Genomic DNA, 26790 nt, shown 5'->3' with positions numbered 1-26790 from the left:
TTATTGGGCCTGGCGCAAACCTCCTGTCTCGTCGGAGGGCCGTCGTGTCAGGGCTGTTTAGCGTCCCACCTAACACCAGGACTTGGGCTTGTGCGCTTTGAGCGGCACACGGTCGCTTTGGTGGGGCCTACTTGCGGATACATGCAGCTTTTTATAGAGGTTTAACAGGGCCTACTGTCAAACCCCACCACATCCGAGGCAAGCCCCACAACTCGCAGATGGCCTGGGGAGGGATCGTCAAGCCCTTGGACATAGTCCCTGCTGGTTTTCGAGTTATGCGGATACGAACACAGACCAACTCATTTTTATTATATAGATTTCGGTGTTCGGGTGCTGAAGTTGCTCGAGATTATACCGTGGCGGACTGATAACAGTGAATAATTTTGGATAATTCCGGGTTGATGTTAGTGCGATAGGTTCGATTTTTTTTCAAGGTGTGAGATTATAATCTGTCTTACACATGTTTTTTTCTAACGCAGACAGAGATAGGCCAGCACACGAAAACAAACGCAAAAAAAACAAACAAACGCCAAATATTTTGAACTCATTTAAGTATTAGGAATTGATTTCCCGGTTTTATTTGATGGTGTTCTGATTCATTCATTTAAAATACGTCATACAGTAAGTAGGTTCAGTTTTCGTGTTTTTGGTATCAAAAACACTTGTTTCGAATATTCACATAGCGCATAAATATATTGTTGCCTTCATGGCCCATGTCTATCCACTTAATCTTGTTCAAATACCTGATATTGAACCTCCGTTGGTTATCCATCTAAATGACAAAAAAGGAGAAGTCCTTTCTCAAAGTTATGAAGATTGGGTCCGCACAAGTGAAACTTTTTTCACGCTTTCGTTGATTTACCTTTATCAACGGGACAGGATATGAGCTTTTGCGAATAAAGAAAAAAAAGGGGGAAAAGGCTATGGATTTCCTGAGAAAGGATATGAGATGTGATCGAATACGTGGAAGAGCCGGCGCTCGCTCTTCGTGTATTTATATGGCAGCGTATCGATCGGTGGCTTCCGAGATGAAAGAAGGCAAACCGAATGGATTATTGATATTAGATTGTCAATTTCAAACATAAATAGGTACATTCTTTGCTTTACCTTAAGCTTTCCCGAGCGGAAGGCATTTTGGGCGACTGTACACAGGAGCATAAATTGAATCGAATAGGAAAGTTTCCCTCTGTGGGGATTCTTGTGGGACGGCTTTTTTTTCGAGAAACCTGAATAATAGCAAAATGTATGGAAAGGGTCCATTACGTGAGCCACGAGCTGAAGTTTATAAAAGGCATTCGTGTTAGATATTCCATTGGGTGGGGTCTCAGAATGGAATGGAAAGGAATGAACCCCACATTTTAGAAACCGTCGCGACGGATCCTATTTCGTTGATCATTCATTTTGCAGACGATTTTGTAAACAGATTAATCCAAATAGAGCTTTGTTATTTACCAGAACACAAAAAAAAACATTTTATTTTGAATTCAGCATAAGAAAATTAAACAGCGCGTAAAACTTGAGATACGGAAATTACGCTTTTCTACGTCTACATGTTCTTCTTCCCAAAAAAAAAAATGCTTACAACTTACATGCAGTGTTGACGAAATAATCGTGTAATTACGCTGACAATGGCGTTTCATTTAAATGCATGAAAGTAAATTTCAATGAAATTTTCAATCTGTGATAATAAGCTTACCATATCATGTGATAAACTTTCAACAAAGTATTTCAGATACACTTACACAAAAAACAGCTCTCACCGAAGACAAGGTGGCAAGCTACGATCAAACTCTTCTTTCTCGCTCTGTTGCCATTGGGGACAACGGCTTTTTTGCGCAGCAGCGTAAAACAAGTTCAAATTCTACGTCTGAACCGGCGCCCTGCAATGAATCGCCTGCTTTGAGCGTGCTTACAGCGGCACACTAAGAGTTAACTTTGGTAAATCAGTATGGCGAAAGGCATCTAATGTTTAATATTTCGAAAATAGGCACTTTAATCGAAAAAATATTTGGTAGGCGTAGTAGCGGACACCTTCCTGCATAACTGGTACCAAATAGTTTTTCGTGAAAAGCTCCTACTGTTGAGAAAACCCGCGTTAGATGTCTTTCGCCATACAAATTCCTGGTGGTTAACTCATGCTGGCTATTTTGCGCATATACTATAGCGCCTTGATGTAATAGCGGCGAGTAGCAAATCAGCCACTGCCAATAATTCATTGGAGCTTTCTTAAAAGTCTATCCACTCGAATCAGTTTATTAACGTTACATGTAACCAACGTCTCTCTCTCGATTTGATTGTTAAACGTCGATTGACTCAGCTCGACAAATTTAGAAAATGTCTGTTATTTTTTTAAATTTTGAATGATTTTATACGCCTGAAGGTTGTTTGTCCCACCTTCAGTTTAAGCCCATTTCGCCAAAAAATTGTTTATAAAAAGGCTACAGGTTGGATGCAGATAGTTCAACTTCCATTAATATAAATTTGCTCCCCGTGAGTTTAGAAGGAAGCAATCCTCCCGCTAAAATGCAACACCTTGTCTTCTGGGGAATATGGCCTTTCCTTGTATAGTGTCTGATAGCCCTTTAAATTTATGCCGCCCCTGACATGGTGATACGCGGACGGTATGCTTTTCCCCGAGAGACAGAAACCTATATAAGAGATAGGACATTCCAGCTCACGTTCAGCTCGATTCAGCCGGTGTCGGTGCGGTTCGGTGGCAGAAATGTGTGAACATCCCCTTCCCTGAGCCAACGACAACTCGTCGTCCCTGACTGTCGTCGTTCGACTGGTAGTTGACCGTGTGAACCAGGGGCAGCTCCGAAGATCCCACACAGAATGAGAAATGGTGAGCGAGAAAAGGTGTTGGAAAATTTATTTTAATGGGAAATCATGCGAAGCGTGAAAAAAAGAACGGATGTATCTTTTCGGAGTTTGTTGAATAGGTAAAAACAGCAGGGCACCACCTGGGCACCCTGCGAGAAAAAGGACTGTTTAAGGATGGTCATTTCCTGACCGTGCTCTTTGTGTTCATAATTTTCTGCTGCGTTGGCGTGACTTGGACCCGATGGTTTTGCTTAAATCTGTGCTGCCACAGCGACTCCGATGTGCTGTATGATTGCACGTCCTACGCACGTTTGCCTTATGCCTACCTTCGGACGTGGTTGATTAATTAAAAAGCAAAATGTTCGGAGTGGACACAGGATGGTAATAATTCTGTGAAAGAATGTATCGGGTTGAAGTTTAATTTAAAAAATTTGTTAAAACCTTTAAGCTACAAATGGAGTGAATTCCAATTTGCAGTTGGTTCAAAATAATTGCACTTTGTTATAATAAGTGTTCATGTCATGCATATCCCAGAGCACACTTATTTGTTACTTCTTTAATACTTAAACAAACCGATGTTATAAATTTCAAATATGCGCTTCACCAACAAATTTTGAATTTTTACTTTACCGCATACCATCGCATTAATTTTGATCAAAAATGGCAACATACTATCAGACCCGGCTAACTTTATTTGAAACTACTTAATTAAAGGTCGTCCGCATACCACAAAAAAAAAGGAAACCCGTTGAGCTAATTATGAAACATGTTGCAACGATAATTAAAACTTCCATGATTTGCGCGAACGCGAATATCCAGCTGCCTATGAAATTTATTATGGAACATCGTAGTTATGACAGCAGATCCTTGCAACGATGACCATCCATGCACGACCTAAACCGAAATTCGTATAGGGCAAAAAAAAGTAATCGACTAACTAACGCGCGTCCTCTACATTTTCTGTCTTTTTTCTACCTACAGCTACGATGTCCGAGGGAGACAATATGCGAAGGCACTCTATTGGTCAGATGGCGCGGCGTTCGGACCACGAGCATATTTTGTGACCGTGTCAAAACCGGCGGCGCTCACCGTGGAGAATATTCAACTGGATGATGAAGGGGTAAGTTGTGGAACTAAATTTATTTAAAATCGCTACAACAAGATCCATGAAATTATAGCCTTAAGAGAAAATTATTAAGCTTTTTTGATAGAATGTCAATAGACATCATAGACTGTCATAGTACTAAGCTATTCCATTCAATTCCATTGACTCGACCTGCTTGTACACTGGAGACAGCATTACAGATGAAGTCGAAATACATATCTGTGAAAATTACAACGTAGTGGAATTAAATGGATTAGTATACTAAACACGTCTTATGACACGAATCAAGTGCATTTTTGATGATTGTAAAAGAGTCGCATTTTTATATCTATTTACAGGTTTATCGATGTCGAGTTGATTTTCAGAACTCGCCAACCCGAAACCATAGGATAAATCTCACTGTCACTGGTAAGATATGATATTGAAACAAATATTAACAACAATGCACTGTAGTCGGTTTTTACGCGAGGGATACGTACCGTAAATTCCAAAATCCACGTAAAAAACAACCCGCGTTAAAATCATATCAAAACCTCAAACATCGAGCTTTCTTGCGCAAGAAAACTCGTTTGCAATTATGCAGAGAAGCTTCGCAGTTGAGTTTTCAGGCAATCGGGGCACGTACTATGCTAATATAGGCAATTTATTGTTTTTAACTGATCATGGGAAATGAATAAAAGTAACGAGTATGAACAATAAATATGAGGTGATGAGTGGTTTCCTATCCACTACAGCAGCATGATTGGCGCTGACTTTTAAATGGTCGGGGTTCTGCCAAATCGCATCAAGCGGTTTTTTAACTGGCTTGCGATATTTTGTTTGTAAAAGGAAAACTGAAGTTAAATCAATTCATACGTACATTTGTTGTAGGATATCCTCATGTATGGGGTTGAAGGATATCCGCAACGATTTGTAATCAATTGAATCTGTTAATCGAAAGATTTGGCAGAAAAACTGGATTTTTTGTTCGCGCTTGGTGCGAATTGGCAGAAACCCGGCCAAATACGAAAAAAATATTTTTCAAAGAATATTTGTTTCCATTTATGTTTAAGGTGATCGCTTCTTCGCCCAACACAGATACACTCTCACAAAGGACTCGTTTTAATGCCGAAAGAAAATCTACACTGAGTCGATTGGCATATAACCCTATGGGTTTACGGGCCTCCTATCAAAAAATCGCTTTTGGAGTGATTATATAGCCTTTCGGTACAAATTTGTTGTACGAGAAAGGCAAAAACTTAGCTGCTCCAGTAGAAATATCTCCGTGAATATGAAAGCCATCCTCGAAGGGCAGTAACTGCAAAGCGAAACAAAAATCTAGCCGGGGAAGAGCCGTTTGGTCGAAGGCCACTAGTCCGAACAAACCGTTAGGCCGAAACCCATCTTATCAAAAGTCATTTGACTAAAAATGTCACACATTAGGTTGGCCTAACAGGTCGTTTGTCCGAATAGGTCATTTGGTAGAAATGCTCGTTTGGCAGAGGAGGCCAGTTTACCGAAAATTTCGTTTGGCCAAACAGATCATTAGATCGAACGGATCACACTACCGTAAATGCCTTTTTCGGAACATAATGTATGGCCGAAAATGTTGTTTGCTCAAACAACGTTAGACGGCCTACTCATGTGAAGTGAGAAGTGAGGAATGAAACATGAGTAATCATAAGTGTCTCACTTCTCATTTTCTTCATCTCGTTTCTTACTCCTTACTTGTAATTTTCGGCTTATTATTCGTTACTCTTCACTTCTCGCTTTTTATTTCCTACTTCTCACGCGTTACTCCTCACTTCTCTCGTCTTATTTCTTCCTTCTCACTTCTTTTTTATCATTTATCATTTATCACAAATGACTTTTGGTCGATTGACTTTCGGCCAAACGACTCTGTCCCGGCAGGGCATCGCAACAGAGGCACACCGAGAAGCTCGTGGCGACGTAGCTAAATCACTTTGTGATTTTCCAAACCACAATCCGTTTTCCAGCGGTCGTCCCGACGCGCTTTATGATTTTCCAAACCAAAATCCGTTTTCCAGCGGTCTTCCCGACGCACTTTGTGATTTTCCAAATCACTTTTGTGGTAATACAAACCACCTTGCCTTGTATTTTTTTAAACCATCCAATATTTTACTAATTAGCACATTAACCTCTGAATGCAACTCACCTATTGAAGTCAGCGTCAGGATCCAAAAAATAAACTGGTAGGATCACCAAAATGTGTGGCTCCAAATGGCCGGAACGAAATGCGATGACAGCAGCTCATCGTCGGTGCGTGTGCACGCCACGGAGCTCGGTCAAGAAGAGGGCGAGTCATGGCTTGCTGATAACCTATTGACACGCTGAGATGTGAATGTATAATCACACGGGGAAAGTAACTTACTCAAACCCCCCAGACACTGCTGCTCTAGTCGGAGATGCTACTGGGCTTATTAACACTAAATGATCTCTGCAACCATTTTCGCTACAGTGTGCCGACAATTGACTGTTTAGGAGCTGATCCTCTACCTTCGTTGTTTATTATATGTTTTGTGGTTTCCTCAAAAAGCGATCCTTGGGTTTTGATGTGGACGGACACAATTAGACTTGGATGGTTGATTCGTTGGTTTTTTCAAAAGTATCCTCGGAATGTTGGTCTAGCGCGTATTTTTATTCTTTATACATTTATTTGCCAGGAAGTCCATTTCACATTAAGCGTCATAAGAGCTTATATGTTGTTTCAAAAGAACAATTTATTTTTCACAAACTACATTTATTTGACTTAAATAATTTGGCATATATTTATCTTAATTTTTTTACATTCGGACCCTTCCGACCCCCAGTTGCGAGTAAAAATCTTTTTGGGATGGCGCTGTCGTTGCGCTCGGAGACGTCTGTTCTTCTGATTTATGGAGTAGGGCTCTATTTTTCTTCTATTATACGTTACATCGCCTTCTCATTTGTTGGTGTTAGGTCTATAGCTAAAAGGAATACCAACAGCTCACTCTAGTGAAAACCGCATCTCAATTCGTTAATCTTTCCAATAATTAGTGATCGATTTTTTTCTGGAGCTGGTTTTCTGGAGCTAACTGCATAACCCATTGTTGCTCGTCAGGAAAAGCGAAAGATAGCACACACAAATTCAGGCTACTTATGTTGCACTGCACTTTCAGTGATGCTCTCAAAGAAGTTTAAATCGATCATGACTAAAAGATTCTGCAAACCTCCGTCTTAAGACCTATTATATTTCACTAATTATTAGGGCGATTAATCAACATGCAGTTTTCGTTGGGGTGAAAGCTGTTCATAGCATTCCTTTAGCTATGTAGGTTTTCTTTTAACCTGCGCTTAATGGGGAAACGTCATAAAGAGTATAAATGAAAAAAATAAATTTCACTATCATTTGCGTGCGCAAACTGGAAAACTGGCTTAAAGTGCTAAATCAGTTTTTAATCCAAATGAGCTTCCAAATTTCTCAGAGTGACACTCAGAACATGGTAAAGAATCAGATGAGCACTCGGAGCAAAAATCGATTTTTGAAAACTTACCCTATTACGCAAGTAAGGCACTCAGCTCACCGAAGTCGCTTATTTCACCGAAAAGGTGCAAAGTTCTGGATGAATTAGTCTATTTGATGCTCAAACAACTAGTAGTTTGAAAATCCGGAGGAAGATTAAGTGGATACTACGTCATGATTGATTGATACGTTTGTAAGGGCCATAATCCTCACGTTATCAAAATTTAGTACTTGCAGCTATGGGCACACATTATCACGAAAAGATCTCCACACCGTCATTCTCTTAATATTTCAGCTTTGGTTGCGTCGCAGCATGCGTGAAAATAAAACATGACAGCGTGCAAGTTGCGTATTCGCTTCGGTTTGAGGCATTGTGCCTTTGAAAACGCGAGTGCTTAGATATATCTTTGATTCCATAAGGAGTGTCCTCAAAGTTCTATGGCATTGAGGTAACCATAAGAATCATTTGAAGGTGATTAAGACCGTGACTGTCGCGTTGGTAGTACCAGGCGTACACATTTAAGCTATTTGAAATCCCTACACCAAAGTTGCAAACTATCGGACCAAACGGATGCAACTCTGGATGGGGGAAGCTCAGATTTTTGACGAATCCAATGGGTAGTAGGTATTTTTTAAAGGTGAGTTTCCAACATTTGAAAAGACTTGCCAAAACTTTCGCAACTGTAATTCTGAATTCGATAGAAACTGTCAATCCAAGCTTTCTGTTATTAAACTTCATGCATAACAAAAAAGTCCATTCTGTCGCTGGCACCTACTAGCTTGCCTCCTCTCATTGCAACATTACTTGTAGAAATAAAAGTAGTGACATCACATTAATACTTTACTTACGAAGAGTCCATTGCCAAAAGTTATCCTGGAAGTAACTGGACGCACTCAACCCCTGCCAGTATTCCTATAATTGACTGACTCTCAAGGATCAGTGATTCGTACAGTACATTTTTGGTTGCTATTATCATGTCACATTGTTTGTACCTGACATGAATGTTGCACAGCACCCCTTGTCAGACAATTATAGTGTTAGTAGACACATGCCAGTCTGGCGACAATGGGGAATCGTATTACCCATGAGTCGTTCGTACTCACAAGGTGTGACAATATTCGTGCCGCCTGTAGAAATGTACTCACATTCTATTATAGATGGTAGTGCAAATGAATGTTCTGAGCAGTCATAAAGGTATGATGCTTATAGAAAAAGTAAATTAATAAACAATTTGTTCTGTTTGGCTGCTTCTCTAGGGGCTGCATACTTATTAGGTAAAAGGCTTTTATGGCGGTGGGGTAAGAGCAAAAAATAATTTATAACGAAACAATTTTTTCATAGGGGAGGAGGTTCAAACCCCGGAGAATCTTCATACTTTCGTACTGAGTGTATCGCGCATTTTATATTCCTGAGTAAGATTTCTCAAAACAATGAATCGTCAAAACGATGAGACACTTCTTATATATTTAAAAGCTATTGCATGTTCTGAAAGAACGTTTTTACAGGCTTAAAAATCATTTAAATAATTTAATATTTCCAATTATTCTGAGCCAGATTTATTTTTTAACCTGTTTTTGATCTAATCTAAATAAAAAATGATATTTCTAGATATATTTCAAAAAGCACTTAAAAAACCAATATAATAACAATAAAATAGGCTCGTGTACCCATAATTGCGTGATGAGTAATCTTAGCTTTTCTCTGGCTGAACGGGTTACATTTTTATTTCAAATTTTGATTCTTTTTTGTTTTAAAACCCAGGTTGAGGAAATTCAGGGGTAATAAGCACCTTCTGAGCAAATGACGTTCCATTTGCATTTTTTGAATACATTTTCAGTAAGTTTTTCCAGAGTATTTACTACAGCGCATGTAGTAACGGATCTCTAACTGAAGCGATCCAGTAGTAAACATTAATGAAAATATTCCCTGCACGTCGCTGAATATGCCAAAAAGTCGTTTTGCCCCTGGGAGCAAGCATATTACCCCAGTTACCCTTAATTCCAGTAATTAGCGGGTGGATGATGCCTTTGTCCAATCTAATCGATGCATTCCAAGTATAATTGCTTCATACCTTTAAGGCGCGTTTATCGACGCTTGTTTTCATACATATAGATAAATGATTGAATTGAAAGAGTCCATAAAAGGATTCTTTAAAACAAGTTTAAAATTCATCAAATAATCAAGAACAATTGCCTAATACGTTATACAGGCATGTAGCAGTACTCTGTTTCAAAAAATATGAGAAAAGCCACTTACTGAGGAAATCATCAATGTTCCTCCGGATCACGGCAACCATAGATCGTGGGTGTAACGGAACAATGATTGATAGAAGTACACTCGTAATCTGATTGCAGTACAGGTATAGCGATCCGTTTATTGATAATATGTTAATCACATATGCTGAAGTCGTAGTCAACGTCTAGATGTTAGCTTAGATTTTTTGATGTGAGAAACGAACGTCGTCAGCACAAAACAGCATATTTCTTGAAAATATCAGCATAAAGCACTTTCATAAGGACACATGTTATGCTCATATTTTGGATTTTTTTCAAATGGTTCTAATTTACTTTTGAAAAAAGATGCACGTCGAAAAAAAGCTACTAAATCAATATCGATAATCCGTGAACGTGAATTTTAAGATAAACGTAAGAAACGGCTCAACGAAAACCAACTGATAAGCGTAAACCGTTCATCTTCTTCTTAAATCTTTTACTTGCTGTGTATATGCAAATCGAGTTTTCATAATATTTCAATTATTGTTCATTTCTGGGTGGCCAAGCAATACCCGGAAAATAGGGAAATTAAATCCCCTATAAACTCCCAAAAATCCGCGTAAAGAAAGCACAAAAAGCGAGCTCAGCGTATAATTAATCTGCACATTTTCAACATACTTTCATTCCATTGGTGATGCATCTCATCACCTTCAAAAATTATATTCCATTCGTTTCATTTGTGACACATATTATGTCGGCTAGCAAAAATGTCACGGTAGCTCATGACTTTTTTTTTCTGTTGCATACATAATAATTTGTGGTTATATGCACTGTCATTCATGCAACACGAGACCATCAACAGATTTACAGTTCAAGACAGTACATCTTTAATCCACTGCTCTCGATTCCCGGACAGAAGCCATGAACTGAATAACAATAAAAAAATATGATATGGACTTGATTGATATAAGTGATAAAAGAACAGGCAACAATATCATTAATTTGCATTGAAATATCATATAAATATCAAAATATGCTATGGATAAGAATGCTTGGCCAGCACTTGGTGCTGCTGATTTATTACAGATAACATAACTTGATCTCCCTCATAATAGTTTTAGTACAAAAAATTGATAGTGTCGTCTGCTCTTTTTATCTCTTTATATCAATTATACCTGCACATCTTATTTTGTTGCCTCTACTGGCAAGATTTGTTAATATTAATATTTTGCCTGCTTGGCTCAAAAAACCTAGCTTCTTTGCAAAATCTTTATGCGAAATTGAGTCTCTGAAAAACCAAAAAAGAAATTGTAAACTATACATTTAGGATACGTTCCCGCAGTTATTCTGTGGAAACCTTCCTTTCTGTCGAGAGTTTCACCAGCTCATCTGTCTTTAAGGTCGTAGGAGTTGGACCTGTATTTGTGAAACAGGGCAAACACAAACCAGTGCATATGAAAAAGGGCGTATTTGAGCAGTTGTGTTAAATGTATGCAAACCACAGTTATACATCTTGAGTCTATTTCAACATGACCACAGAAGCTTTTCTTGCGGCCTCACAGCAGCAGGAATACACTAAGCAATATCTATTATGATAACTGGCATACCAGAAAGTACAGTAGTAACTGCAAAACCATAATTTGAAAGGTTAAACATCCAGCCCGGCATGATAATATTGTAAGGAGAGGAAAGCCACATGCAATATCACTGGAGACTCAGGAAGGATTGAAAAATCTTATACTGGATGAGACAAAACTAGTCTTGGAACCAAGTTAGCATGAAAGTCGGGTAATCTGCTTCAACGGATAATTATAGTAAAAGTGTTCCAATTCTATTTCTCAAAACACCCAGAAGTCATTACCTGAAAAAAAAACTACCATTTCTGGTAACACAGTCCTTTATGTTATAGTTACAGATCTAGTAGACCTAGACCTTTGATCAATAAACAAGCTATCGGAGTAGATTCCTCCGTTTGACGTCTCGCCACAAAAAATGTCTTTCTTCGTTGAATCGGGGGATGCAAAAGAGTGAGGCTCTTCATTACGAAACTTTTTCCAGCCGCTTCTTTTGGGTCATTGTCTCTGCTCAGATACGGCTGAGTTTCTGGCTTGACACTTCTACATAATATGTACCTTCGTCTTTTGGTCTTCCTCTCTTCAGTTTCTTTGCTCGCACTGTAAAGGGTCGCATTGCAGTCACCGTCGAACGTCCGGAATTGTGTGTGTCCGTTTTTCGTAACTTCACTACTCGGCAACACGATAGGTCGGTTGCTGTATACGAACAATTGTCACCCGAAAACAAAAAGATGAGATTCTCAGGAAGAAATACGATGTTACCAAGTTCTTTCGCACTCCACCGGGGCGAAACTGGCGATCTTGAAAACTGTGCGAACCGTTTGTAGTCTATTGCGCCTTTGTGAGCATGAGTATGATTGACCGCCCACGGCTGAATACTCCGTTATTGCTAAGCTTCAGCTGTGGATTACATGCCAGAAACCAACAGATGATATTTGGACCAACATCATCATCAAATGTAAAAACTGGTGACTAAAAATTAAGCTAATACCGGCGCTGGCCGGAATGTGGGTAGGAAAAATGTTGACGTGATACTCTGGGCTTGATGGAAGCCGACGTGAGTCATCTGCACTATGTGGGTACATGCGATAACACAATTTTTTCCTAACGAAACGAAACGAAACGAAATTCTGAAAATGTTCTAATGTTGATTCTGATCGAAACGAAATGAAATTAAGATTTACTTGAGACTTCGAAAACGATACGAAAATCAAGGGATCATTAAATTCTGTAAATTTCGGAAACGAAACGAAATTCTTTTTTTTTTCCGCGGAATTGGTTTTACGTAATTTTGATTTCACTTTTTTCGAAGTAAAATAACCGTTTTGCGAACAAAAAGAATTATTATAGTAACAGGCTGAAGCAGATTGTGATAAATCGCCACATTCTCTGGTAAATAAACTTGCTACAAGCTGAGGTAGAGATTTGTAGGAAGTAAGCAAGCATTAGAAAAAATTGTATAACCTAAAGGGGCGCAGCAAAAATTTTTGATCATATAAAATATGGTTTAAATTTAAATTTGTTTCGAAATTCCAGTGAATTCCAAGTTAACTCTCGTTAGAAGTCAGTTTTTCTAGCGAAATCTTTTGTAATTTTGCGAAACGAAACGGAATCCTGAAATCAGGGGTGACATTGGCATTCTGAATGGAAATCACTCTTGATTCGTACGTTTTTGAATCTGTTTCGAAAAATTGCGGCATTATGTATTTCCGTTCGACTTCATTCAGTCGCAGTACAAGATTTCTTGAATGATGCTGTACTACTCAATCGAGTGTGTTCTGTCAAACGTAATGTAAACAGAGAATAAGAGATAGCTGTCTCCTGTAGTTTAGTGGTATGCCACCCGCTGGAGAGACACAACCTTCAGCGCATGGCGAATGTGGAGTAAACAGAGAGAATAAGAGTAATTCCATCTGCGTGTAGCATGTTGCCTGTTGGAAAGGGGCATCCTTCAGGGCATGAAATGTGCAGCACTAATTATTAAAACTAGGCAAATTCGCTCAACTACTATATAAAAAAGCAACATTATTTATTGAGCAGTTACAAATTGTTTTGTAAATTGAGATATATTGTTACGATATAAATTATAAATTTTATGTTTATTCGAGTTTATGCCACAGATCCAATGCGCTGAGTTAAATAAATTTAAAGCTGAAGAAGCTGATTCTATAATAAATTATTACTTTTATGTTTTCATGTGTTTTAGTTTTTTTTTATTTAACTCCAATCTATTTTTATTACGTAGATTTTAACATATACATGTTTTTACGCAGATTTCAAGATAACCAGAGATGGCATATTGTCTGTAAACCATATAAAAGTAGGTGGGGAGATCCGCTAGACGCTAAGTGCCGGACACATAAGCACATTTAATTTGCAAAACTCTCATTATCTGGATTATGTTTTATTGTGTATGGTAAGGGGCTACAAAATATGATCATTAATGATTCATACTCAGCTATATTTGAGCATTTGAACACGTTTGTGGATCGATGTGGTTTGATGATGAATTCGGGTGAAATTTTTTCACGGCTAAGAAAGTGTCTCCTGAGTACCGGACACTATTAAATCATGTTCAAATATGACCAACTTCCTATTACATAAGTAGAGACATCATTTAGAAAAAATATTATCTTCACCTGCTTCTCAAGTTGTAGATATATTAACAGGTGTTAGTAGAAGTCATTTAACTATCCAGCTTCAATTTCTTACATCCCACTCAAAATTTCCCAATATTCAATGACATCTTCAATTTTTGTTTCTGCTTATTTCTATGGCTTTCTGATATCTCAGCAAGAAAAAACAACAATTGAATTGAAGGTAAAGCGAAAAACAGGTGTAAAGAATGGCTATTCGAACATTGATGAAAAATCACTGTCCGGAATTTGTGGGACAGCTACTGGATACAGAAATTGATTTTACAACTATATATACATTGAATATCTATCCAATAATGATCGTAATTTAAAATATACCTAATATTGGAACAACCTGACATAATCAGAATGCATTCGATTGATTTTAATATTGTTGATTCAAACTCCCTTCTAAAATAAAGCGAAATATGTTTTTTGACATTTTTGTTCAATTTCCCAAATTTTGTACAAAGTTTACAACATGACGATCTGTTGATATCTCCATACAGGTAAGTGGACTTTTCAATAGCTTTCTTTGTACTACGCAAGATAATGGAGGGATCTCTGCAGGTTGCCGTTTTAAGATGTGTTCGGTATTGGGAGGTGTCTGGCGCTGGGGGATCTCCCCCATACTAATGACATTCTTTCCTTCAAGATATTGTTGGCGTAGTACAATTGTTAGAATTCGGAAGTCGGGACTTCCGGAACCGAGCTCCTCCTTCCGAAGTTTTATTTGTCGAACTAATTGATGCGCTGTTTAGCGCATCTTTAGGCGAATCCAGCGCGCTTACTTCTGAAAGTTGGGAAAGGTGCCTTTATCTGGAGAAAAATCCAACTTCGGTATAAAAGCGGTATAAATTATTCCGGCCCATACATAACACAGTGCAATGAAACATTTATTCTCTTCCCGTATAGAAATAATAGTTGACGTTCGATAACCGCAAGTCATTTGACCGTAATGCTTTTTTAAATGCAATTCGATAGTTGCAGCAGTTTTGTAGTTATCGAACAGCCTAAACTTCAAACTGATGTCAAACCCAATGAACAGCTACATTGCGCTGCGCATTTAGATTTTAATTTTATTGCATCTGACGTCGATTGACAACCGCTCTCACGTCTAGAATGCGTTGTGGAAGTTAGTCGAACGGGCATTCGTTAACTGAAAAGTGCAAACATTTTGCAGTTATCGAACGGCTACTGTAATACAACAAATATACGAAAAAACTTTTTAGCAAGAAAATGACTCGAACAACATCTTGAAAGCTATAAAGCGTGACGAGGTTTTTCATTCGACTCTGGAGTCGTTTTTCAGTGTGCTAACGAGTTTCATATAATGCCAAAACATCTCGTACCTCTTGTACCTCCTCGAGCATACTCGAACGATGAGTCGTTTTCGAGATCGAAATCGAAAGCCGTAATGCAAAACATGTTCGACTCGATAGAAATACGTTCGAACTGGGATGCGCAATGCCACCCAGATTTCGCCATGCTCAAATTCCGCGAATTTCCGCGGAATTTCGTTTCGAACCACCAGAAACGAAATTTCTTTCGAAATACCGCGGCGGCGTTTAATCTGCACTGCACATTTCCACGAGAAAAACCACTTCTTGATATTGGATGTAGGGGTGAGGACTGGTTCTAGGTTCGTTTTGGTAAACGAAATGCCGTGTGTAACGTGTAATTAGTTTGAAATCGCAGTCGCGCGTGAGCAAAGTTTTCGCGGATCTCGAGATCGTTCTGCGCTTCCAAAGCCATTATTCGATCCCGCACCACTAATTATCTTTCCGACCGCACAAGGCAGAACAAAATAACGCGGATCTCGAGATCGTCCTGTGTTTCCAAAAAACGTTCGATCGCATAATTGGTCTATTCATTTTTCCGACCACACAAGGCAGGACAAAATATCGTGATCCGAGATCGTTCTGCGCTTCCAAACGTGTTCGATCGCGCACCACTTGAATGTTTAAGAGTATTGAGACTATTGTACATCTTGTATCTTCTTGTATGTAGTCCACTGCGCCTTGTTGCAGAAAACTGCTTAATATATCCGCGTGTCAAAAGACATAGTATACAATCATTGGGTCTCAAAGAACCAGAACCAGGACAAAAATGCGAAACCATAGTTGTTATAAAACAAAATACCATTTTGTTATTAATTTTAAATGATAATACAGCACAGGTGATTTTTTCCCGTTTAAAAAAGTTCATTCTTTAAATTCTAATGACGAGTTACATACCAGGAAGTTAATTCTACTTCCGGCCAAGTGAAAAAGTTTTTTCTTTGATGCTTCAGCTTCTTTTTTTCGCTGTTCACCACTTGATGGCGAACCCCTTGGTGAAGATTAACGGTACGTCAGTGCGCCAGTATTAATGGTTATGGCGCGAAGGAAGATTTTCCGGGAAAACCAACCCCTGGCACACAAGCTGCTTTGAGTTGGGTTAGTGGTAGGATATTTCTTGGAAGATTCTTATAACTCTTTATCTAATGAGCACTGTTCCGTTCTGCGGGGAAATATTGTCGAAGTGGTTTCGATCAACCAACTAATCGCCGAAAAGGGTTTCTTCCCTCGTCCTCAAAGTCCTCCTGTGTAGCGGCTGCTGTCGAACCTGTAAATAAAACACGGCTTTTAGCGTTTTATAGGCTGGTAGATAATATCCGGAACATTTACTTCAGTTTAGCAGTTTTATTTCGCTGCTTCCTAATTTCCGATCTGTCGTTAAAATACAGCTTAGGATAATTCTCCCTAACTTCGGTTTAACCCTGACGATTGTATTGGGGAACAATTTGTTTTGAATAAAAAAACCACTGTGTTGCTTACCTGAGGAAAAGCGTAGTGGGAAGTTTATTTTATACTGATTGATTACATAATCTAGCAGTTTGAAGCTGGATGCACAAACTTTTGTTCGATATTATTTACAGAGCTGCTTTGAAATGTTGGAGCGCAGCAAGTACAGATCATGGCTTTTTGTATTTATTTCCGTCAAGGTAGGTATGTTACTATCCAGAGAGATAGCTATCTCATTGGTAATTTTTCACAGCGCAAGAGAAATTTAAAAAGGTAATAAAATGGAATGTAAACCAATAATTATGCTCATGCAATTTTGGGAAGCAACTTTTAGGCTCGATCACGTGTATTTTATTGCAAGCCGTACAAAGTCTAGTGCAGGGAAATATGTGTTGCAGCAAAGAGATACACAAGGGCTCTTTATGTATCTAGAAGCTTATATAATAGTGCGCCACTCAAACAGTAGGGAAGAATCTGCAAATTCAAAGAAAGAGTAAATTAGAGACGAGTCGATCTTATAAACGAGACAGCCTCAAAGTCTCAAGCTAATTGATAGAAAAAAAGAAAATTTCAAAAATTATCAAATCATTAGTCATCGCTGCAAGTTACCAGTTGATTTATTTTTATATTTTTATAGAGGCCAGCCCGGCCATGAGCCTCTGAATCTTCTTACTTACTTACTTATAGGATCCTGCATACCTCCGGTGGTGCAAAGGGCCGGACTTGAAAGATCTCCATCCTGAAGGATGCCCGGTTATCGCTTTCAACTCTGTTGCCAGGTTAGATTTCGGTCGACTTCTTTTTATTTCTTTATTGAGGCTTCGCCGCCATGAGCCTCTGGGTCTGCCTCTGCTGCTGCGATGTCCCGTCAGGTTCCAGTCTATCAATGCTTGCTTACAGATTTCCGTTTCCGCCCCTTTACGTAGAGTGTGGCCGACCCAGCCCCTACCTCCGATCCTGAATTTCTGTTGTTATCGGCCTTCTGGTGACAAATGACGATGGAGCCTCGTTGTTCGAGATCCAGGCTGTGAGGCCACCAGGCCTGAATTATATACTGCAGCGTTATGTTAATGAACGACTGCAGCCGTTGAGTGTTCTCCACTGATACACATACCTATGTTTCCGCTAGCGTATAACATCACAGATTTCTACGTTAGAGTTGAAAATTCGTATTTTGGTGCGTCGTCTACTATATTCGCCTGTTTTTCCAGATATTTCTTTAAACTCGCAAAGGCGAAGCCCTTGCTTTCTTTGATCCAGTGCGCCTTTGGCGTCGATCTTTGTGGTACCGCCGTTCGATTTTCATTTGGCTACCAAGTATATTGAAGCTTTCAATATTCTCCACTGGTTGCCCGGCTACTGTGAAACTGGAAGGAGTCACTGTGTTTACATCCAACGATTTGGTTTTGTTGACGTTGAACACTAAACCTGCCGAGGGAGGAGCGACCGGCAAGCGTCGTTGAGCTTACTCGGCATATCGACAGCGCCATTGCGCGAGTAGTGCAACGTCATCCGCCAATTGAAGTCGTTTAGGTGAAGTTCATGAGCGGTTATAGGCTGCGTTAACAGCCCATGCGGTTTGCTTCAGACGGTCAATCGTATCTACTTGTGAATCTCACCATCGATTACGATGGAGGAACAGTAACGGTGATAGAATACATCCCGTTGCTCACAACCAGCTACGTACCCGGATAGGGTCGGACAGGACCCCATTGTGCAGCTCTTGACAACGAAAAGGCCCCTCGTACTGTGCTTCCGATGAGGTTGATGATGATTTCTCTAGGAACCCCTTTGCGTCTCAGGGCGCCCCACACATTCCTCGTGGATTGAGACGGTCGAAAGCTTTTTTCGTGAAGTCAATGAATCACCAAGTAAAGCGGGACTCTTGAATTCGTTGACCTGGCTCCAAAATGATGCGGAGCGTGACAACATGGTCCACAGGATCTTCCGGCACGGAATCCGGCTTGCTGCCGCCGGAGAGTCGCAATCGATCTTCTCTCCTGAATCCTGGCCAGGATAATTTTGCACAGAATTTTAGAACGGTACACAGCAAACATAATGCTTCGCCAGTTATCGTATACAGTCAGGTCAAATCTTTTGGGCACCTTCACTGAAAGATACCTTGCATCCAGTCGACCGGAAAAAAGCTGGTGGTGTCCCAGACATTAGCGAAATAAACGATGCAGTAGTTGAGCGTGGATGTCATGGGTCAGCTTTGAGCATCCCTCGGCTGATAAGTGCGGGTCGGACCCCCTGGGGCTTTTATTCGATTTCATGCTTTGGATGGCTGTTTGAATTCCCCAGCAGTGATGGAGCTTCGGTATTGACACGTTGTCGTACGTCGGATCCTAGGTAGACTGGCATGCCGAGGGGTGGTGATGGCCTGGTTGGCACCTCTGAAAAGTTGTTCGAAGTGCCTGAACCAGCGTTTCCAGGCTGGCTGTCAGTTGGGTTCGGTCAATAACTGATCATTCAGTGTCTCTTCACAGGCATCGTTGCATTCATCTTCGCCCCGCTTAAGCGTCGTGGGAGATATCGTAGAAGAGGCGAATGTCCCCTGCTGCGGCGGCTCTCTCTCCTTCGTCGGCCAGAGAGTCTGCCCACGCTCGCTTGTCCTGTCGACATGAGCGTTTTACCTTCCTTCTCGCGAGAGCCGTGTATCGTTGACGGGCTGGTGACTCGGCTCCTCTTATTTTCGATCGCTCTATCGCGGCTTTGGCTTCTCTCTTCGCTCCCTCTATCTTCCTCCAGGTCCTATCATCTGCGATCCATTGTTTCTCTGGGTGCGTAGTTTCGCCCAGATTGTTCTCGCTGGTGGCGATGAAGTTGCATTCTTGATGGGCGGTCCATTGGTCTTCCACGCTGCCACCTTCCGGAACATTCGCAGCACGCGTCTCCAGTTCTTCAACGAAGGACCGTTTCACCGTGTAGTATCTTCCGTCGGCGGTGTTGAATCGTCGTCCAACTCTCTCCTCCTGCCGACGAATCCGCGCAATGCGCAGGCGTATTTCGCCGATGAGGAGGTGATGATCAGACGCGATATCGGTACTACGTTTATTCCAGTACATCACATAAGGAAGCTCCGTTTCATTTTCGGCTGATGGTGATGTGGTCGATTTGATTTTTCTGTAAAGCCGTCGCTGAGACCCACGTGACCTTGTGGAACCGGTCGATGAGGGAAGAGCGATCCCCTGATCACCATGTCGTTATTACCACCAGAATTCCGCGAACAGCCTCCATTTTCGGGTTTATTTCTCCGAGACCATGGCGTCCTCTATAATGCGCCTGGGCTCTATGGCTCGGAGTTGTCGGAACCGATCTTCGCATTGAAGTCGCCCAAACAGATCTTGATATCACCCCTTCGGAATTCCTATTCACGACGGCATTGGAGTTGACTGTGGTAGTTCTCTTTGTCTTGCAGATCGGCAGCATCGGTTGGGATTATAGTAAGGTTTCGGACCCGTGTTCTAAATCTGGCAACGATTATCCTTTCACTTCTAGGTTCCCCACTTCATGCTAAGCGCAGAGTGTGCCTGAGCGCTTAGTGCAGGGAAGCCGCCAACTCCGCGATGCCGGGGAGCGTGTTTCACCTCGTAAAACCAGAGTGTTAGCAGAACTTGGTCCTGATTTATGTTCTGTGTTCTCCAAAGTTTGGCCACAACGGACTTCACCTCAGTCCCAGGATCTCAAGCTGCAAGCGGCGTGCCTCATTGGCAAGTTGTGCCAATTTGGCTCCTGCTGGGCCAGGGGTTAAAACGTTCCATGTTCCTATTCGTGTCCGTTAATTTCGCGCTAACAGTCGTCGCCGTAAAATCAGTCCGTATTCTTTTTATTATCGGATTCTCGAACAAATTGATGTTTCGGGAACAGTAGGTTGCTGGGTCTAAGGTTCTCTATCCACTGGGATGGGGCTGCCATCTTAGGTATAGCCCTGGGAATAGCATTTCATACTCAGCCGCTGGATGCCAAAACAGACGCTGTTGGAGCTGCACCTCCTTGGTGGACAGACGCCTGATCAGTCGGGTCAAATTTGTTTAAAGTCCCACCCAACACCAGGACTAGGGCTAGTAGCTTTGAGCGGCAATACACGGTCGCTTTGATAGGGCCTGCTTGGGGACACATGTGGTAGCTTTATAGAAGTTCGACAGAGCCCACTGTCGAACCCCACCACATCCCAGGCAGATTCCCACAGTACGCACCCTCTCTACTCTAGCGCTGATGTCAGAAGGACAACAGTGCCCAGGTGGCACTACCAGCTAAGTACGCAACCCTTAGCTGGCGGTCAATTGTCACTTCCGGAAGACCCGTGGAAGCGCGTGAGCATTGGAACCTGTGGGAGGACCAGAGCTATGTTAGGCGCCCCTTCCTGGACAACAACTCACCATTTCGCAGCCCTCTCTGGATCTTTGGCTCCCCTACTGCGATGTCCAGTTGGGTTCCAGTCTAATGCTTGTTTACAGATTTCGTTTCCATCACTACGTAAGGTGTGGCCTATTCATCTCCAATTTCGATCCCGATCTCCAGTTGCTATCGGCTTCTGGTTACAACGACGTCGAGGCCCGTTGTTTGAGATCCAGCTGTAAGGCCACCAGAGACTTATCATGTACCACAGGCATCTGATGATGAACACCTGCAGCCGTTGAGAGTTCTCCACTGATACACACCATGCTTCACTTTCAGGGCGTATAGCAACACAGAATTCACGTTGGAATTGAAAGTTTAGATTTTGGTGCGTTCACTTGTTTGCCTGTTTGTGCAGATATTTCTTAAACTCGCAAAGGTGTCTCTTTGTTTTCAAGGATCTATGCGCCTATCTCGAGATTGGTATCTCCGTTCGACGCCATTTAGCCACCACCAACATTCTCCACTGATTTGTCGGCTACCGTGAGGCTGGAAGCGTTTCATGTGTTCATATTTAACGATTTTGTTTTATTGACGTTAATAACTAAAACTGCCAAAAAGAGCGCTTCTGGCAACATACCGATATAGGTTGATGATTTTCCTCAGGAACCCACTTCGCGCCCCAAAGGGCTTCGCCACATATTCTCGTGTGTGGATTGAGACGGTCAAAAGCTTTGCCGTGGCTGGGACAATAAGTCTCAAATGAAAAACTCTTAAATTCGTTCACCTGCTCCAGTGGTACGGGAGTGTGACACAATGGTTCGCTACACTACGTGTTCGTGATCGACGAGCAAGGCTGCGAATAGATGTACGAGAAGATATGAAGGAAAGTCTTCAGTTTCGCTCATCCCAACTTCAAGGAAGGAAATGCAGCGGTTCTTCGGAGGCGTAACTGATACCGACGTTTCATCTCTACATTTTTGGAGCTGGGCGGCACTATTCACGAACTTGACATCGCCGTAAGGTAAAGTTTGGCGGACCCCGTAGCAGAAGAAGCGTTTCTCAAACTAAAACAGCTCAGGGTCTCAGCGCCGAAGTGCCAGCTACATGCCAAACTACAATCAAATCATTTCGCAATAGCGCGCGATGCCAACGACACTGCCAATAAGGCGGTTCTGACGCAAGAGATACAGACGACGGCGCCATCCTGGATCAGTTATTTTTCGCTGTCCGCTGTCGGAGCGGAAATATTCCGGTTACGGATGAGAGTGTTTGGCGGTGATCCGAACAATCGAAAAAAGATTCGAGCAGACGCGGAAAGATCAATTTCATCGTGGACTGCGACCATGTAGCCTTCAGCTACATCAAGTCAAATGAAGAATCCCCACAGCCCTTGATAAGCAAATGATTAACACGATTGATTTCTGAGGATCCGTTATCGGAAAGACTCCATCAACTGGATTGCGCGTTGCGTTGTACCGGATAGCCCAATGAACAATTTAAGCTTGAACATGCTAGATTTCTGGATGAATATTCAAATGAAATAAGCCATTTTTCAGCTTAAATGTTTGTTACGCTCTCGAGAATAGTGTATCCGCCAGTTGCATTCACAGTGGACCAAATGCTGATACTTGGTACAAGAAGCCATGGATAGAGTAAAACAACTTCGAAGGAGACAAGCTCGGATTTCCGCGTTGCCAACGACACCCTGTTCAAGAACCGTCGTTGCAAGGATGAAGTTGAGTAGGAGCATACATCACAAATGGAAACAAGTCGTCTCGGAAGAAGAAAGGCCAAGGCTGATCCGGATTCTACAAAACCTATACAAACCGGCAAGCCCACTACTACTGGTCACGCAGATGCAACAGGAAATCAGGGACTACGTACGAACCGGGTAGCACAAATACACAAAAGCCTGTAAGGCGCCCTGGCGTAACGATGATGCCGGCAAACGGAGAAGCTTCATTGCAAGTGAAGATTCCTTGGGAGACGATATCGATCGATTTCGTGGGTTCACTCACGCGTTCCCAGCGGGGAAACACAGCGTTGCTAGTGGTAGCAGGTAAGGAAGTACGTGGACGTCAAGCCGGATGCATCGTAACCCATTCGCAGAAGATGGTGGGGTGGAGTTTCTTCTAAAATTTCCCTCGTCCCCTGGCTGGATAATGTGGTCGGACAATGGGAAGCAGTCTAAGTCGATGGTCTCTCAAATCCTGGCTAGCCAAGCATAAGATCGGCTGGGCTACATGAAGACCGCCTACCATTTGCGTCGTGGTCATTACGTATTCCGTCAATCGCGTGTCGTCGTGTCACTTGTATTCCGACGCTTCTTGACGGCGATCATTGCGAATGGGGACGACAAGGCTATCACAGCGGCGATCACCGTTGCGAAACACGAAGCAACGGGTGTAAGTCCGCATCGAAGCTAATTTCGGACGTAACCTGCTGTTACTTACGGATCTCTACACGCAGCAAACGTTAAATATGGCGGGAGGGGATCCAAAGGTCGCCTTAGAGATGAGATTGTCGATGATTCGCCTTATCTAGAAGCTTTTCATCGAAAGCGGTTTGATCCGCGAGCGAGCAAAGCAGCGATACAATTAACGCATGAGACCGGTATATGTCGGTCAGTGATTTGGCTCTTGGCGTCGTAATGACGTTTACCCTGTCATTGAAGGTGGACCAAATCAACAGCAAGCTTGAGCCAAAGTTTGTTCTGGCAATCGCGAAGGGAAGTCCTTCGCAACAAATCTGTACTTGTTAGAAGATCGTTTTCGAGTGAGAAGAAACGCAGACCCATGCGAAAGACATCAAAGCCGATTAAGCTGGCAATGTAACAACAATTGTTTATGTACGCAGGTAACACCTGCCAACCAGAAGCAGAGTATCGCCGAAAAACACCAATAACTGGGAGGAAATCACGACGATGGAAGCGGAAGAAGCAGCAACACATCTCTCTTCACCTTCGCTGGTAGACCGATTGAGAAACAACAAGGGACCCACCAACCGAGCGAAGCTCAAAACATTATCAAGCTGTGTAAAAAGCAGACAGAGCCTGTAGATCACGCGAAAATCTGTCACCAAGCGAGATAAATGGGCACAAAGTCAGGTGTGATGAGCAACAACTTTTATAAACTACCTCTCCACCTCGACATCCAATCGGTAAGGCAGCATCCCGAAGAAGACCAACGTCCTAACGCAGAGGGGAAGACCTAAAGTGGTCGCTGAACAATGCGGTTCAGCCAACATTCTCCTTCGGGCCAGGGAATGCGCGCCGCCACAACAAACCATACGCCGCCGTTCACGAAGCGAGAGAAATCGTACCCTGTAAACCTGAACGGGTTGCGGTAGGAACCTCTGCAGGATGGCAGATCTGTTCCTGGGTAGGAGGAGTGGTGGCCTTCGGGTTGAGGACCAAAATCTGTTCGCGTTGGCGGGGTTGACGGTTACGGGCACTATCCGGCGCAGGGGAACAACGATTTTTGCGGCAACAGGAGGATAGAGAAAAGCAAGAAGATGTTGTCCGTGGGAACATGATACAAGTCCCAAACGGGAGAGGGAAGAAGCAACCGAAGACCGCCATCATGAGCAGGCAGCCGGTGGTTAGCCGTTAGCCAATCGAGAGGAAATCGAGCTGTTCCACCCGAAATATTCGTTGGACGCATTTCACAGAGCTAAAAGAGTATTGGCGTCGCGGGTCGAGGAGCAAGCTTGTAGAAGAGCGGCAAGCTGAGGACAAAAAAACATACGTGTTGGACGGTGATCGATGGTCGGTCGCGAAGAGGATCGGCACAGTAGGGGACTCTCAAAGTAGCCGTGGCACCGTGGAGTAGAAGAGCCAGTGTTTTTAAAGTTGAGAAAGACGAGATAGGAGGCAGTAGGAAAGAAATGTTTGAAGAAGGTATGCGCTGAAATATATAAAAAGGAAATCTAGATTTGTGGCTTCCGTTTTAATTCGTTGGTGCTTTTAGCCTCCAGTTTTATTTGCCGGTGTCCACTTTCTGGTAGTTCTATTTCACCCCTCTACCGGAAACTCATAACCTTCCAGCCCGGAATCCGCCCTGGTGCCGCGGGAGAGCAGTACCGACCTTCTCTTGCATCCGGGATAGGGATAACCAAGCATAGGGCTTTGAGAATGGTACACAGCAACGTGCAGCAACGTAATGCCTCGCCACCGTCAGGTCACTCTTTGCAGGCTGGTACTTAGAAAAATGTTCCGCAGTGGTCGAAACCAGCTGCTCAGTTGCTGGGGCCAGTAGCTGAACTGTCGCGTCTTTTCATGTAGGCATCGTTGCCTTATTGGTTTTGCCCCTTAGAAGACTTGATGGAATTGTTTCAGCGTTGTCGTTGGGTATTACTCACTCGATATGGATATGTGCGGCACACAACCGCTTCGCTTTTGTTGATTTAGCTTATGCTGCACGCAGCAATGCGCAGCCAATAACAAAATGACAGTTGTGCAGCGTTGCTTCCGTATCGAGTGTTGTGCCCCAAAAACGCGAGAGCACTTTTGAAACTTGGATTCCGTGAGGAGTGACATTAAATACCGCGAGATATAGCAGAGTAAGAGTGCCCCTGGTTGGCATTGTGGCTTTCTTTATCTTCTTTTCGTCCTCCACAGCCGAGTATCAAGTTGACGGCTAAGTACTTCAGCCTTCTATCACTCTAGCTCCCTCTTTAAGTTTTCTTTGCTGTATCGCGGCTTTGGCTTCTCTTCACTCCTATATCGTGGTTTTATCGGTGATCCATTTTTATCTGCGGTGGGCCACTCTGGATACAATTATCCTTTCCTCTATAGTTTCATTTTATAAGTTGCGAAGTGTGTCTGGACGCCTAGTACACACCTTCAGTTTTATACCATAGCTCGGCAAAATCCAGAAAATGCCGTAAAGCCCAGCAAATCAAAACTGGGGAGTAAAATATTTGGCATAAAGTCATTTACATAACGCCATTTGGCAATCAGTATGCTTCGTTCAGTTACGTATTGCTATTGTTTATGTTTTGTTTTTTCCTATAGAAGCGGGGGGAGAGAATAAAATATGAAATCGCGTGACCTCTTTCAATGAAAATGAAAATCTCAGTACTGATGGGTATAAACCTCATTTTGAGAAGAGAATTTTTGTCTACCAGCAGCGATGTTTGCATACGTAGGTACATTGAAAAATTAGAAATTTACTGAAGTGCTTGCTACCGTTGACGAGCGCAAAATTTGTTTGTGAATTGTGGTGGGTATAGATTGTCGAATTGGTTTCGAAATTTGAGCGTTTGAAAATTTCTACCGTCGAATCTGGGATCCGATTGAATTTCCGTCATCAATTTGCACGAGAATTCAAAACTTTTGCGTGAAGATTCTAGAAATTGAATTTATGATTTCCCCACAATTTGCACACTTAAATTTATTGGAATCTTCACACGGGACATGCGTCCTTGGCGAGAATTCCACCACAAATCATGCATTTAGCATCCATGTGACAATGTTTGGAAGTACCAGAGTGGATTTCTTTTCATCTTAATTACTTGGATTGGTGAAAATCCAAGTTATTGAGAAATTTCAATTTAATCTCATCTAGTGATTTGTCATCACTGGAGACCTTTCATGACGACTTTGAACAATCGCTCAGTTTTGTCGTCGTATGTGAAAAATTTAAATTAAATACTGAAGAAGACGTTTGCGATCGTCAAAGGATCCCGGCAAAACGCGGCAGTCCTTCCTAGCAATCTGAAATGAAACCTGATCCCTGAAGGTTACTCAAGATTTCATTCCGAAAGCCAGAAAACTCGGCACAGATACCACAATTGGCGGAATCCTTTGTTTCTTCGCATGAAT

The 26790-nt window shown here is 42.1% G+C and overlaps 1 protein-coding gene across 1 annotated transcript in view; it reads left to right on the top strand.

The window, feature by feature from the left end:
- Positions 1-22315, top strand: part of LOC134206616 (uncharacterized) — a 511727-nt gene extending 489412 nt beyond the window's left edge. Inside the window, exons 4-6 of the mRNA XM_062682347.1 lie at positions 3805-3943; positions 4267-4336; positions 22104-22315. Coding sequence (XP_062538331.1) covers positions 3805-3943; positions 4267-4336; positions 22104-22315 — 421 coding nt within the window. The remainder of the gene's footprint in view (positions 1-3804; positions 3944-4266; positions 4337-22103) is intronic.
- Positions 22316-26790: the final 4475 nt, after the last annotated feature.

Source organism: Armigeres subalbatus, chromosome 1, assembly GCF_024139115.2.
Source record: "Armigeres subalbatus isolate Guangzhou_Male chromosome 1, GZ_Asu_2, whole genome shotgun sequence".
Classification (NCBI taxonomy): Eukaryota; Metazoa; Arthropoda; class Insecta; order Diptera; family Culicidae; genus Armigeres; species Armigeres subalbatus.
Note: the sequence above shows the minus strand (reverse complement) of the source record. Positions and strands in the feature narration are given on the sequence as shown.